General features: G+C 44.1%; 1 protein-coding gene across 1 annotated transcript in view; it reads right to left on the bottom strand.

Moving 5' to 3' along the window:
* Window positions 1–817: 817 nt before the first annotated feature.
* Window positions 818–15,538, bottom strand: part of rasal2 (RAS protein activator like 2) — a 202,652-nt gene continuing 187,931 nt past the window's right edge. Inside the window, exons 14-17 of the mRNA XM_084339500.1 lie at window positions 14,901–15,041; window positions 12,281–12,483; window positions 10,385–10,472; window positions 818–1,973 (exon numbers count right to left, since the gene is read on the bottom strand). Of these exons, the coding sequence (XP_084195626.1) occupies window positions 1,806–1,973; window positions 10,385–10,472; window positions 12,281–12,483; window positions 14,901–15,041 (600 nt within the window). The 3' untranslated portion in view covers window positions 818–1,805. The remainder of the gene's footprint in view (window positions 1,974–10,384; window positions 10,473–12,280; window positions 12,484–14,900; window positions 15,042–15,538) is intronic.

The raw sequence follows: 15,538 nt of genomic DNA, 5'->3' as shown, positions 1-15,538 counted from the left end.
GCACTTTACAATTCAAGTGCAATAAAATGAGCACATCAGCACTCTGTCACTTTAACACTTGGTACCTAAAGCACCTTAAACTTATAGTATATATGTCCCTCATATGTCCCAGTTTGTTTCGCCACATCACTCATATTGTGTTGTCTGTTTTACTATATCTGTACAAGATCTGATCAGATGGGGGGGGGTCCAACATGGAGAAGTGTGTAACAATAGGGCTGGGAAATATGGACAACATATCTAATCACAATATTCTTAGTATTTGAATTTAGTTTTCCAGTAAAAATTATGATTATGTATATATATCTATCGTGGATGACGGTATGTAAGATCCATACTCATGGACCTTCATATTCAGTATAGACCCGTTCGCTGTATACAAACATACCGTGTTCGAGCCAATCAGCGATACCAACTGTGACTTGTAAGTTGCCCCCTACCTGCACGAGCTGCTGCGCTAAAAAAAGGGGCTCTATGGAGAAACCATGACACTGCCCTGCATGGCTTTGAGTTGAGTCTTTCACCTTTTACATATCTAGCTTTGGCATGGATTGATTGTTTAGATCTCTAGCATGGCTAACAAATGCAAACATATTGTAGTCTGCCCCGTTGTTCTGACCAGAATTACGTTCCTTTTGCCCCCTTGATGCGCAGTCTGACTTATACAGCGAACAGGTCTATACCGCCAAGCCCTAAATATATAATGCAAAACTACATTCTACTACACATGGAAAGGGTCATGATGGGTCAAAATCAGCTACTGCTGAACAAAAACAGCGGCTGCTATCAGGATGATAAGAAATTTTCATGGCACTCAAACATCACAGGCAGCTTTTATTCTCAACAACATTCAACGATGGACCGATATGCGACGTGTTTGAACCAATGGGATACAATGGGTTTTGTGCAACAACAATAACGACAAAACAAAAGAAGTCTGTGCCTGTAAAGTAGAGTTGATGTTCTGTTGTGAGACGAGTAGAGAAAAACAGCAGATTATTTTCAATAAACAGTAGTTTAGCAACGGGACGTCGGAAATAGTACAAAGTCGGGAGTAGGGGTTGGGGCCTTGAACACTTGGTAGTAAAAAGGAATAAATAAAAATGTCCTTTTCGCCGCAAAACAGTGTTCTGAACACAACAGACGTAGTAGGCCAAAACTGGGTAAAAGTCTCCACTCTATGCAAACGCGGTTATGATAATAATAATTAAAAAACAACTTCCAACTTTCCAACAAAAGTTTCAAATAAAAAACAATAAAAAAGTAGGGTAAGTAAACTTTGAGTGCATACTTCTCTTTTGTCTGGTTTGTTTTGCCCTTCCTCTCCTCTTGCGACTCTTAGTCTTTCATAACTATGTGCTTTTCTTATTTAATTTATCTCATTTTCTTTGTACTTTATATTCAAAACAAACCCACTTCATATGGATATGTACATATCTCCTCCATATAGCATATCTTCATTAAAACAATACTTTAAATCTTTTCTTCTTTTTAAATCTGCATTTTCCGTTTTGCACATCCGGGAATTATGTCTCTTTATAAAAACACATCACTATATATATATATCATAACGGCGGCCTGTCTTTCTACTAGCATCTCTGTACACGACCAATACAGATATGATTTATATATATATATATATATATATATATATATATATACATACATACACATGTAGACATTCTTTGAGGATGTGTGGAGTCCAGTCAGAGAACCATAGGACCATGGTATAGGGAGTGTTTTGTGTGTGTGTGTGTGTGTGCTTGTGTGCGTGTGTGTGTGTGGCGTGGTTAATGGAGCCTCCATCAGCAGCTGCTGTTCTTGAACTCCCCGTTCTCAGTGATAGACAGTTTGGTTGGGTTGGTCGGCGACAGGCCGTTGCGCAGGTTCTGCATGCTGTAGCGCTCCTTGACCTGCGTCAGGGCGCTCATGAGGCGCGAGTTGGCCGCGTCCAGGGAGCTTATCCTCTTCTCCTGGTCGAGAGAATAAGAGAAGCGGGGAGGGAGAGAGAGAGGGGAGTTAGAGAGGGAGAAAACCTCACACGGCATTGAAAATAGAACGGTCACAGAGATGTTTCAAAGGACGGGCGACCGCTCCGCTTCATCAGAAAGAACGAGTAGCAGGAGCATCGTGTTTTATTTTGTGTGTGGAAGGTTTTCAGCAGCCAAAAGTATAAAAAAAAGACAATCCGACAAAAAAGGCTTAAAGCTCTTGTAGGGAATAAAAACAACAGCAACAGCACCATGTTTGGTATGTGGTTCCAAATTGTACGTGCTATAATATAAAGGCACCATTTAACTAAACTATGACAAAACAAATATATATATATACAAATATATGTAAAACATAAAAAATATATATGTAAAACATGAACATTTTATAAAAATGTACACACCTGTGAATGTCAAATCCCTTCCTCATCCCTGTACCTCGTGAAAATAATTTCTTTATAACCGTTTGAATTGTATTATATTTGGATAGATTTTGGCATCGTTTTCAAGTATTGGTTTTGGCAACAGAATCAAATAATTTAAATGATAACAAACCATATTATTATATTCTTCCTTTTCCCAAGTGGTTACATAAAAAACACTGGAAGCCTATGGCAGTACCATCTGGTAACATCTACATAAAATGGCTACCTAACAGTCATGCCATCTGAGGTAATAAAGGGGTAGTTTTGTGTTTTGGAATCATATTCCTAATCCCATTTCCTACTTACCAAAGATGATGATCGCTAGAGTCCTTTCTCGGCACATTCCATGCTGTTCCTCATACTAGCTCTGGCTAGTTAGCCACACACCAATGCAAAGTCAATGGGGTCGAGCTCCCGTCTGTGCAAGCTGACACTATGTGCACTATGGAGTGAATTTCAGTGAGCCCTAGTCAGCTTGTACAGACAGGCGGCTAACTAACTTGAAACATTACATGACCGATGTAAAGATTATGTAAAGATTCAGATCATTTTCCATTGGGTCGTCTGTAATAAAAAAAATACTCTACTAGCCCTTCGCTAGCCTTCAATACGTTGTGGTGCTGCTCTTATTAAACTAGGGGGAGGGGGTCAGGGGAGGGTGAGGGGGTGAGGGGAGGGGTTGGTGCTGGGAGAGAAAGGCGGGAAGCAGCCGACGCTGGGACCAACAGAAACGCAACCACAGCTAGCTGGGAGGAGCGGAAAATAACAACACACGGTCCTGCTGCTGGGAGGAGGAGCGCAACGCACAACACACGGTCCTGCTGCTGGGAGGAGGAGCGCAACGCACAACACACGGTCCTGCTGCTGGGAGGAGGAGCGCAACGCACAACACACGGTCCTGCTGCTGGGAGGAGGAGCGCAACGCACAACACACGGTCCTGCTGCAATGTGTGGCGCTTTTCCACTGCATGGTAGCTACTCGACTCGACTCTACTCTACCTTTTCGGTTTTCCATTGCCAAAATTTGTGGATGGTACTGGGTACTTTTTTAGTACCTGCTCTGTCGAGGATATTCTTTTTAGCATGTGGCGTAATTGCAGAAAGAACCATTAGCACCGTTAGTTTTGATTGTTAAATTTGATTGTTTCAAAGAATAATGCAGTTTTTACTACTGAACATTTATTTGATCTAATAATGAGCCTAACTCAGGGTTCTTAATTGTTTGTTGATTGATTCCATGACTTTTCCATGACTATTTCATGACAAATAGCATAAATTGACCCTGACCTATATGTGACTTATGTTCAACTGTTCAAATCTATTGTTGAATAGTTGATTTGAATGTCCCGGGCTTTATTTGGGCCAACAATCACTTGGGACCTAAAGGTGCTATAGATCACATCATTCAGTAATCAACTACTGCTCTCTACTTCCCATTTCCCCATGTGGAATGCACCTGATTGGATAAATGACATGCTGGTGCTCTAGTGCGACATCTAGTGGCTGAATGTCATCTATACTATAGCACCTGATTGGATAAATGACATGCTGGTGCTCTAGTGCGACATCTAGTGGCTGAATGTCATCTATAGCACCTGATTGGATAAATGAAGTGCTGGTGCTCTAGTGCGACATCTAGTGGCTGAATCTTATCTATAGCACCTTTAAGTAATGAGGGTTATTATTTCTTCAAAGATAACTAGATCTACCAGCAGCCAAACCCAATAGGGTCCAGCTGCAGACTCGGAGCCTCGAGGTCCAGATTGGTACTTCCGGCCTGCCACAGGACTAATGCGGAAGTATCTCGAAGTACGTCTGACGTAATAGTCCTGTGGCAGGACTATGCGGAAGTATCTCGAAGTACGTCTGACGTATCTCGAATTACGTCTGACGTTTCTCTACGTTAGCTAAGCGAACATTAAACGTTGTATTCATAAAATAATATAAAATCAGCAGCATGGGGAGGGCCGGGGGGAGGGGAGGTACAGGTAGTAGAAGACATAGAGGTACAGGTCACATAATTATAGTACAGTGGAGAAGTAAAAATGGAATAAAAAGGCAGTGTAAACAATATACAATATTATTAACTCTAATAATAACACGCCTCGCGGGCTCATTATAATACGAGAGCCGTGGGTCTGCATTGTATAGAGCGGATCCCCCGGCCGTATTCAAGCGCTGGAGCGCTTTGCGATGGATCAAACTGTATTAATATAGTAGTAATAATAGTAGTTGGCTAGTTGCGCGCTTCTGGCCACCTCCCGCAGTGCGCGCATACACACATACTGTCTGTAGCTATACAGTACGTGCAAAATTAATTGTCAAGAGCCAATCGCACAGGTTGCCTCATCTCATCTGGCTCTGCAAATAGATCTAGAGTCTGAATATCATATAATAGCCTGCTGATGATCTCTCTCTCTCTCTCGAGTCAAATCCATTCTGAGAACGGAATGCAGTGCCCGCGACGAGGGTCTTGATTGATTGATTGATTGATTGATTGATTGAAAATTGTATTAACAGATCATGCTGGACCTACAAAAGGCCTTTGACACTGTCAATCACTCCATTCTTGATTGAACATTTTATTAACAGATTGCAGAATGGGTACAGTACAGTACAGCTCAATACACACAATTGTTAAGGGGATGCAGACCAGAGAAAGACTTTCGCCTTGGGGGGGGGGGTCGGGTAGGAGGGGTGGGGGACACTGTACAACTGTACAAGCAAAACTGTACATTGGAATATTGACAAAACCATACTTGGTCATTTACTGTACATTGGAGGGGGTTGGGTTACAACACAGGAGCAGAGTATAAACAACAGTACAGGAATGAGAAACATTCCTTGACGTATATAAATTTCTACGTCAAATGTATATACTCTCTTTTCTGGACTCTTTTTGTATCACAAACAATACCGTATTTGCAAATCTGGTATGTCATATATGTCCTGATGAATTGAAAATGGGGGACCCTGATGTAAACAAGACGAAAGTCTTTCTCTGGTCTGCATCCCCTTAACAATTGTGTGTATTGAGCTGTACTGTACTGTACCCATTCTGCAATCTGTTAATAAAATGTTCAATCAAGAATGGAGTGATTGACAGTGTCAAAGGCCTTTTGTAGGTCCAGCATGATCTGTTAATACAATTTTCAATCAATCAATCAATCAATCAATCAATCAAGACCCTCGTCGCGGGCACTGTATTCCGTTCTCAGAATGGATTTGACTCGAGAGAGAGAGAGAGAGAGATCATCAGCAGGCTATTATATGATATTCAGACTCTAGATCTATTTGCAGAGCCAGATGAGATGAGGCAACCTGTGCGATTGGCTCTTGACAATTAATTTTGCACGTACTGTATAGCTACAGACAGTATGTGTGTATGCGCGCACTGCGGGAGGTGGCCAGAAGCGCGCAACTAGCCAACTACTATTATTACTACTATATTAATACAGTTTGATCCATCGCAAAGCGCTCCAGCGCTTGAATACGGCCGGGGGATCCGCTCTATACAATGCAGACCCACGGCTCTCGTATTATAATGAGCCCGCGAGGCGTGTTATTATTAGAGTTAATAATATTGTATATTGTTTACACTGCCTTTTTATTCCATTTTTACTTCTCCACTGTACTATAATTATGTGACCTGTACCTCTATGTCTTCTACTACCTGTACCTCCCCTCCCCCCGGCCCTCCCCATGCTGCTGATTTTATATTATTTTATGAATACAACGTTTAATGTTCGCTTAGCTAACGTAGAGAAACGTCAGACGTAATTCGAGATACGTCAGACGTACTTCGAGATACTTCCGCATAGTCCTGCCACAGGACTATTACGTCAGACGTACTTCGAGATACTTCCGCATTAGTCCTGTGGCAGGCCGGAAGTACCAATCTGGACCTCGAGGCTCCGAGTCTGCAGCTCGACCCTACTCGCCAAACCTGACATGTATCATGTGACAACAAGGTTGAACTCAAGTTTATTAACAAATTCCCATGACGTTTCAAAAACTAAATTTTGCCTGGAAATGTTTGTCCAGGAAAACAATGTTCTCTTCCATGACTCTTCCATGTCATCGTGAGCAGAGGAGAAACCCTGCTGCTAACTAATCAGAGTAAGAAACCGGCTCTAGACATCTAACAGGGCAAGAATGGGTGTCGAGTGTGGTTGCGCTCATTGGGACAAGGCTTTTCTGAACCCAGAGGGGTGTGGGTGTGAGGGTGGGGGTTAGTGGGGGTCTACATTTACTTGCCTGCTTGGATAACCCCAGTTCCTCTATTGACCTGGAATTCAGTGGGACATAGCGATAAAAAAGTATGTCAACAGCTTCTCTTGCTCAAACCAAGAGTCTGCCTGCACTAGAGCTCCTTTCACACATGATGCCCCTCCCTGCACTAGAGCTCCTTTCACACATGATGCCCCTCCCAGCACCTGAGTCCTTTCACACATGATGCCCCTCCCAGCACCTGAGTCCTTTCACACATGATGCCCCTCCCAGCACCTGAGTCCTTTCACACATGATGCCCTGGCCCTCCCAGCACCTGAGTCCTTTCACACATGATGCCCTGGCCCTCCCAGCACCTGAGTCCTTTCACACATGATGCCCCTCCCAGCACCTGAGTCCTTTCACACATGATGCCCTGGCCCTCCCAGCACCTGAGTCCTTTCACACATGATGCCCTGGCCCTCCCAGCACCTGAGTCCTTTCACACATGATGCCCTGGCCCTCCCAGCACCTGAGTCCTTTCACACATGATGCCCTGGCCCTCCCAGCACCTGAGTCCTTTCACACATGATGCCCTGGCCCTCCCAGCACCTGAGTCCTTTCACACATGATGCCCCTCCCAGCACCTGAGTCCTTTCACACATGATGCCCTGGCCCTCCCAACACCTGAGTCCCAAGTCCACGAGATGACCAACTGAGCCCATGTAAGAACACAAGCAGATCACTGTTCACAGAACTCACACACACAGCGAGTGGGCTGTGTTGATTAACGTAGACTAATCATGTTCCGTACACAACAATGTTGCATACAGTTGGCCTTTTCCCCACTCATAGTTAAATGAAAATGTATGTGGTGTGGATACAATTAATATCTGTGTTATCTTCATTCTCAATTCAATTCAATTCCCAACCAAGGACAAGACACAAAGCATTTTTCTCTAGGAGTTTGCGAGGTGCACCAAGACTGCGCAAGACTGCAGCAAAGTATGAAACGATTATCAAGTGGTCATGATTTGTTAAATAGCTCAGCTTTAGCTCAATAATGCTTTGAAACAAGACATTGAATTAAAGCCCTATTTGTTGCCTGTCGATAGCCGTTCAGCGGTTCTCGAGTTACATGCCGATATGTGAGGCGTGCACCGAAGTAGACGGCAGACTTTTTATTTTTTCAAATACCACTCCAGCGTGAGTAACAAGTTCTTCTACAACTCAAGTTCAGACCTATGTTACTGTATTTCATTAGCACTAAAAGTGAATTTTCTTTATTGTCAGAAACTTCAGAATGTCATCTTTCAAAAGAGACCAGGCTCATGCATGTGCTATACGTATAAAGTATAGTATTTTGTCATTTATTTGCAACGTCGAGTGACATGGCAGTTAAATAAATATTTAAAATTATGATTTACGTCCGCGGGCGGCATGTCCTCGCTCTATCTAGGCACCACCCCTCGCCTAAAGCGAGCAGAGTAAATTCACGTGTGAGAATACGCCTGCTGTGTGCTACCTGTGTGAGAGGGCAGCTCCAGGCAACGCTCACACCCGATTCTCTGGCCGCTGTCCAGAGTTCAGGTGTGAAAGGGGCTTAAGTTGCTATAGCATTAGTCTACTGCAGCGAAGGGCAGGTATGGTCCCTGTTTGAAATCAATGCATGCAGGCCCCTTTAAACAGGTGAAGTGAGTTCTTGATATGTGATATTAAGAGCTTCCAACTAATTTTCTTTCATTTTCAAATTGAGACGTACAGCACTTGACCCGCCTGTGTGAGCCACACTCAAAGTCTGCAGGAGCATGGAGGGAGGTTAAAGGAACACGCCAACATTATGGGAAATGCTCTTGCCGTCTTTTCCAGAGACAGACAAGAAGATAGATACCAATTTCCTCTCTGTGCGTTGGTTCAGTAGAAAGCTATCCGACTGCAAGCTAGCCTAGCTTAGCACAAAGCCTAGCTTTAAGCTAAACTAGTGGTCCCATATTCTCTTCCATTCATTTGTGCTAAGCTAGGCTAGCTTGCAGATGGACAGCTTTGGAAATTGGTATCCATCTTCTTGTGTGACTCCCATAATGTTGCCATGTTCCTTAAAATTTGAAAGAGTGTCCATATAGGCAGTAAGTAAGATGACAAGCTGGTTACAAAAGAGCAAGAGGTTCATTTTAAAATGCCTCTGGCGACGAGCACAACTAGAATTGTCAAAGTTCCAAGAGACTCGACTCAAAGTTAGCAAGACTCTTAATATCAAGACTCTGTCAATCTACTTAACTCATGCGTTGAACGGCAAAAACAAGTATACTCGTTTTTATGTATTTTTTTATTATTATCATACTAAACAGTCCGCCCGACCTTGTGTGTGATCCAGGTAACCCAAACATAATTACAATTGAAATGCAGATCAAATCCCGATAGGTGTCAGTCTCGCCTACCTTTTGATCTGGGCTAGTTTCCTGTGTGGGGGGTTTGCTCACTGGCCACAGTAGCCACTAGCCAGCAAACTGCCTCGGCAATGGCGACACGTGGAGCGAACTATTGGAGATTATTATGAAGAGGACAAAACGATCACACTTATGGATGATAAGGTGCGTTTTCACCAGACTACATTGGACTCAGCACTTCTGGTAAATCATAAAAATACTATAGTCAAACCGGCCGAGCATGTAGCGTTATCTGTTCACCACTCCACGGTAGTCGCCGCCACCAGAGTTGAGAGCACTCCAGACAAGAGCCAACTAATGTTCGGCAATGGCGATCGCCTAGAGCGAACTATTGGAGATTATTATGAAGAGGACAAATGGTGACGATCCATCCATAACATAAGGTGCGTTTTCACCAGACTATGTTGGATTCTAGTATTTTCAAACAGGCTGAGGATGTAATGTTATCTGTTCACCGCACCGTGGTAGACGCTGCCAGAGCCAACTAACGTTATTTATTTAAATTGTTCCTGTTCTGACTCAGACACTTCGGAGCAAGAGTGGACAAGGTTTTGGCGGACCTGCTGACAAAGGTAACGTCTATTTTACCGAACCCCATCATAAAACATGCCTTTGTGATGATCCCAGCATCAGAAAACGAGTCCGCGAGGGAACCCCCCCTGGGGGGCATAGTGGCTTTGTGAATAGAACAATTCTATGTATGGTCATGTTTACCTTTGACCTGGAAATAATATAGGTGTCAGGCGAGCAACAAGCATGAAATGCGCATGCTGCACACAAAACACGCAATATCTCGTGCTCTAGGAAATGAGCCTGGATTATTTTGAAACAGGACGCTTTTTTGCCTGGGATTGTGCACAGGAACGAAGGTATGTAGAAATAAACCGTTTATTCCCTGTTGGAGTATAAATATTGCCTTTCAAATGAGCCATACTATTGTCTCCATAGCTATAATATAGAATATACGATGAGTCTGCAAACAACGTCAAAATGGTCTGAAACGCTGGCGCCAGATATTAACTCTTTGACTGCCACGCTGTTTTTCCATCTTTACTCCCTGGAGCCCGCTTTCTTGACCATTTTCACGATCGTTCATTGAACGTGTTCAGGTACATCACTGCTAACATGCAGCCAGATAGCTTTCTACTGATCACACAGAGAGGAAACTGGTATCTATCTTTTTGTCTCTCTCTGGAGAAGATGATAAGCTAATTTCCCAAAATGTTGGCGTGTTCCTTTAACATTTGCATTACAGTGCCAACTAGACGCCCGAGAAGAGCACACGCTACAGTACGTCTCGCCGCTGGTTTACCTGCGCGTCGATGATCTTCTGCTTGGCGTCTATGACCGCCTGCATCTCTGCGTGGTCCCTCTTCAGCTCCTCCTCCACAGCCATCAACCTGGAGGAGAGACGACCCAGCGGTCACTTTACCAGTGGTGGAAGAAGTACACAGTTCCTTTACTAAAAGTTAAAGTAGAAATACCCAGATAAATGAGTACACTGGTAAAGTTAAAGAAATTGTACTTAAGTACAGTACTTGAGTAAAAATACTAAGTTACTTTCCACCACAGCATTTTACCATAGGAAGATTACTGCACATAACACAACATAACGTAACATATTCCCTACATAACGTAACATATTCCTTACATAGCGTAATTCCCTAGACGGAATGAGGTTCAGCAGCCACCCATACTGTAAAGTGCTTTAGATTAAAGCGTGGACCAAGTGACACATGAATCTAATGTTATTTGGCTAAATTACAAAAAAAAAATCCAAATCTAATATGCATTTTTGTCAAAAGATTAAGACTAAATCAGAGTCAGCTGCCAGCATTTCCAACCAATCAAAATGGAAGACGTCATTTGAACTCAATTTGCACTCAGTACACGTATCTTCTTTGATTTGCACGGTGCAAATCAAAGAAGATACGTGTACTGAGTGCAAATTGAGTTCAAATGACGTCTTACATTTTAAAGCACATGGCTGTGAAAAATAGTATCTGCTCCACGGGAATAGATTGTGAATACATTTTCACGATGTATTCACAATCTATTCCCGTGGAGCATGTAACATTTTTCACAGCCATGTGCTTTATATAATAAAAAAAAAAAAAAAAAAAAAAAAAAAAAAAAACACACAGAGGTGATCTCCTACATTTGTTTGAAATGCAGCAAAATGACTCGTGACATCGACCGTTTTGGAGGCGACTGCAGCATTATGTTGTGCGGAACGCTACAAGATGACTTCTACCATTCATCAGCTTGTCAGCAAGCGAAGATAAGCTACTGTACAGGCTAGAGGGGTACAGTCTCTGCCTGGGAACAGTCTGCAGCTCCACATCCGCTTCCCAGGCACTGCAGGCTGTAGAGCACAACGAATATGAAAGTGATAATGTAGAGCCATGTGACATTTTTGTTACCTTGATGTGTTCCGTTATCGTTTGATTGTGTGTTTCTTTGGTCTGTGTGACGCACTATGTTTTAATTTGGTCATGTTGTAAAGTTGCTTTTCGGACCCCAGGAAGACTAGCTGGTGTCTTTGCGTTAGCTAATGGGGATCCTTGTCAATAAACAATCAACCATTTTAACCCCGGCTCTAATGTCAAATCCCCTGACTATGTCAGAGCTTCCAAGACCTGGAAATCCTAATTCCTTCCAGGTTTGTTTATGTTATTTATGAAACAACTTGTCTGGCCTTGCTATTGAAATTCTATGTATGGAAAAATGGCTGATTTGATTGACTATTTGTGACCAATCTGTATGAGTCCCTGATATGCCTCCCTGGAGAAATTCCCTGCCTGAAATACACCTCTCAAAAATTCCATATTATTCCCAGAAATCACATGGCCAGTCAGGACAAGTACATTCCATATTATTCCCAGAAATCACATGGCCAGTCAGGACAAATAAATGCCAGACACCCTGAGTTTACCTGCAGATGGTCAGTAGATGACCAGACACCCTGAGTTTACCTGCAGATGGTCAGTAGATGGTCAGACACCCTGAGTTTACCTGCAGATGGTCAGTAGTTTACCTGCAGATGGTCAGTAGATGACCAGACACCCTGAGTTTACCTGCAGATGGTCAGTAGATGACCAGACACCCTGAGTTTACCTGCAGATGGTCAGTAGATGACCAGACACCCTGAGTTTACCTGCAGATGGTCAGACACCCTGAGTTTACCTGCAGATGGTCAGTTGTTTACCTGCAGATGATGCTCTTCATCTGGCTGTCCTTCTCCTCCTGTTGGCGCCGGAGCCGCTCCTCGCTGTCCTCCAGCCGGGACTTGTACTCCAGCAGCAGCTTCTGCATCTGCTGCTCCTGGGCCAGCAGGCGGCGCTCGTACTCCTCCAGGCGCCGGCCCGACGCGCGCAGACGCTCCTTCAGCTTGGAGATCTCCTGCTCGTACTGGGGGGGGGGGGAGAACAGAACAGATGTGTTTATGAAATCAGTCGACTACGAAGAATTATTCTTATACTTATAATTTCTTTCAATAAACTGCCGTAGCTATTAGGACTGTTAGGTTGCGATTCTTAGAAAGTATTACAATGTATTCATACTACAGAGGTCTAACTATAGATTATATATATAAATACTACACAGCTTGGTTTGGATAAAAAAAATAACCGAACAATGAATATGAGCCATATAAAGAATGTGAACAGCAGCAGCCAAACCACCAGTTAACCTGAGACACTCAGAGACGTAGGGAAGAGGAGGAGAGAAGTAGGATCATCGATGCAGTTTTAAATTTCAATACACTGTGTTGAAGATATATTTTTAGAATGTTCTATTCGGTATTGAGATCAATTACACCCCAAAAAAAATCATTATCATGCCAGATAAGTGCCTAAAATCACCAATGAACCAACTGATACGAGACAAAAATAAAATCCAATATGGCGGACTTTATGGGTCCTTGAGGCAGATTTGTAGAAGGCATATAAATGGATGTCTGCATCAAGTTTTGTGTAAATCGGACTCACGGTGTAGGAGTTCTGACCATTCAAAGTTCAAAAGTTTGACCTTTAATTATAGCGCCCCTTTTAGGACAATTGGGGTCAAATTGGTTGGAAAGCATTTTAGACACAACTTCCAACCAATGGGTCAAAGTCCATGTTGCTACCATTTACCATCTCACGGTTATTTGCAAAAGCATTTCTGAAGATTAACACATTGGTCGCCAAGAACGAGTTACGCCGTTTTTGCCCACCATGCGTTGAACGCCAAGAACGACTTACTCCGTTTTTGGGATCAATATTTCATTTTTTCGCCATGGCATTCATAATTCATCCAGCCAACCTCCGGACTGCAGCGGGACCCTGTATGAGATTGCAACGCTTTAATACCGCTGCCTGGTGGATGGTCGGGCGAGTTACACTCTCGCCAAAACCGGAAGTGCCGATCGGTGCGTCGAGGAAATCCCTCCGGCAGTGATATCTTGTTACGTGGATCCAGACAAACACTATAGTGCATTTGGATCGCTTTCTTTTTTTAATCCACCTTTTCTCCCATTTTCTATTTTTCTCCCATCCCAATTTCGTATCATCCAATTCAACCCTCCCCTGTCTCGAACGCTGTTTCTTGCCTCCCACATGCCGGCTGCAATGTGGACTAAGTCATACATAGCACAAGTCCCCTCCGATACTCGAGGTAACAGCAGTCGCATCTTTTCACCTGCGCGGCGTGATCTTTCAGCGTCAGGGGTCTGCGCTTTGGAGGGGCGCCGCCCCCATCGCTTCCTGATTCTACTGCGCAGGCGCACAAACCGACCTGTAGGAGTCGCTGTCCACAACGCCCGATCCCCACCCATCAGTTTCCCACCCCCTAATACTGCCAATGTGTATTAGTACGGACGACCAGCTAAACTGAAAGCAATGTGGAGCGCTGGGCTCGAACAGGTGAACCCAGCGTCTCCAGTATTCATGGTGAGCGCCTTGCCCACTGCACCACGTAGCTGCCCTCATTTGGATCGCTTTCTAAACTTAATAATCTATATGATTTCGGCGTGTATTGCGCCATACAAACCGGAAATGGATCTAGGAGATCGGCGTCAAATAATTGGGATCTTTTTCCTCCAGTCTCATCGGCGAACGGTAAGAGGACAGTAACGTTATTTTCAGCCCGATTGTTTATTCATTTCACTGCAAACCATCTGATCAATATATCAACCCATACTAAATAAAGCCGTTACTGACGATCAAGGAATTATAAACGACCCCCCCCCCCCCCCTTTCCTTCACGCATGATGAAGCATAATGTATACCGATCATATACATTGGAATTTTTTAATATAGCGTGTATAGGAAAGAAACGCCAATCGATAATCTATCATATGCTTCAGGGCCTATAACTACTGTTTTTGGAATTACAGCAGAAAAGATTAAAAACATACTTATATTCTCGAAGGTATTAACACAACAATGTATGAATGAAAAAATATAACGTTCCCACATCCTGAACGATAGATAATCGATGTTGAATGGGCCATAATAATGTCAATATAGCAATACAATTTAAAAAGTTATAGCCCCTGGAGACGCTAGGTTCGAGCCCAGCTCTCCACATTGTTTTCAGTTTGGCTGGTCGTCCGTACTAATACAATTGGCAGTATTAGGGGGGGGGGGAAACTGAGCGGTGGGGATCGGACGTTGTGGACAGTGACTCCTACAGGTCGGTTGGTGTTAACAAAAGATCTTCGTGCTTGAAACCATAATGAATCGTACTCAAAATGTCTTGATCAACTCAGACCCTTGAGCAGTTAAATTGACGCCTGGTCTACTGTGAAGGAAGTACAGACTACAAGGTGTCTTTTTGTCTCTCACCTTCTCGGCGTTCCTGCCGTCGCCCTGCCCCTGCTCCGCTGCCTCCTCGTCCTCCTCCTCGTACTGCCCGTTGTTGAGCACCCAGGCTGCCGTCCGCTCCACCGGGGACATGGTGACGGACTCCACAGGGGACTGCACCTGCTGCCGTACAGGGGACACGTTACAGCATGCTCACCGTACAGGGGACACGTTACAGCATGCTCACCGTACAGGGGACACGTTACAGCATGCTCACCGTACAGGGGACACGTTACAGCATGCTCACCGTACAGGGGACACGTTACAGCATGCTCACCGTACAGGGGACACGTTACAGCATGCTCACCGTACAGGGGACACGTTACAGCATGCTCACCGTACAGGGGACACGTTACAGCATGCTCACCGTACAGGGGACACGTTACAGCATGCTCACCGTACAGAGGACACGTTACAGCATGCTCACCGTACAGGGGACACGTTACAGCATGCTCACCGTACAGGGGACACGTTACAGCATGCTCACCGTACAGGGGACACGTTACAGCATGCTCACCGTACAGGGGACACGTTACAGCATGCTCACCGTACAGGGGACACGTTACAGCATGCTCACCGTACAGGGGACACGTTACAGCAGACCTGGGCATTGTACGGCC

The sequence above is a fragment of the Notolepis coatsorum genome, assembly GCF_963971535.1.
Source record: "Notolepis coatsorum genome assembly, contig: SCAFFOLD_247, whole genome shotgun sequence".
Lineage (NCBI taxonomy): Eukaryota > Metazoa > Chordata > Actinopteri > Aulopiformes > Paralepididae > Notolepis > Notolepis coatsorum.
The sequence above is the reverse complement of the archived record's forward strand: the minus strand, read 5'-3'. Positions and strand labels throughout refer to the sequence as shown.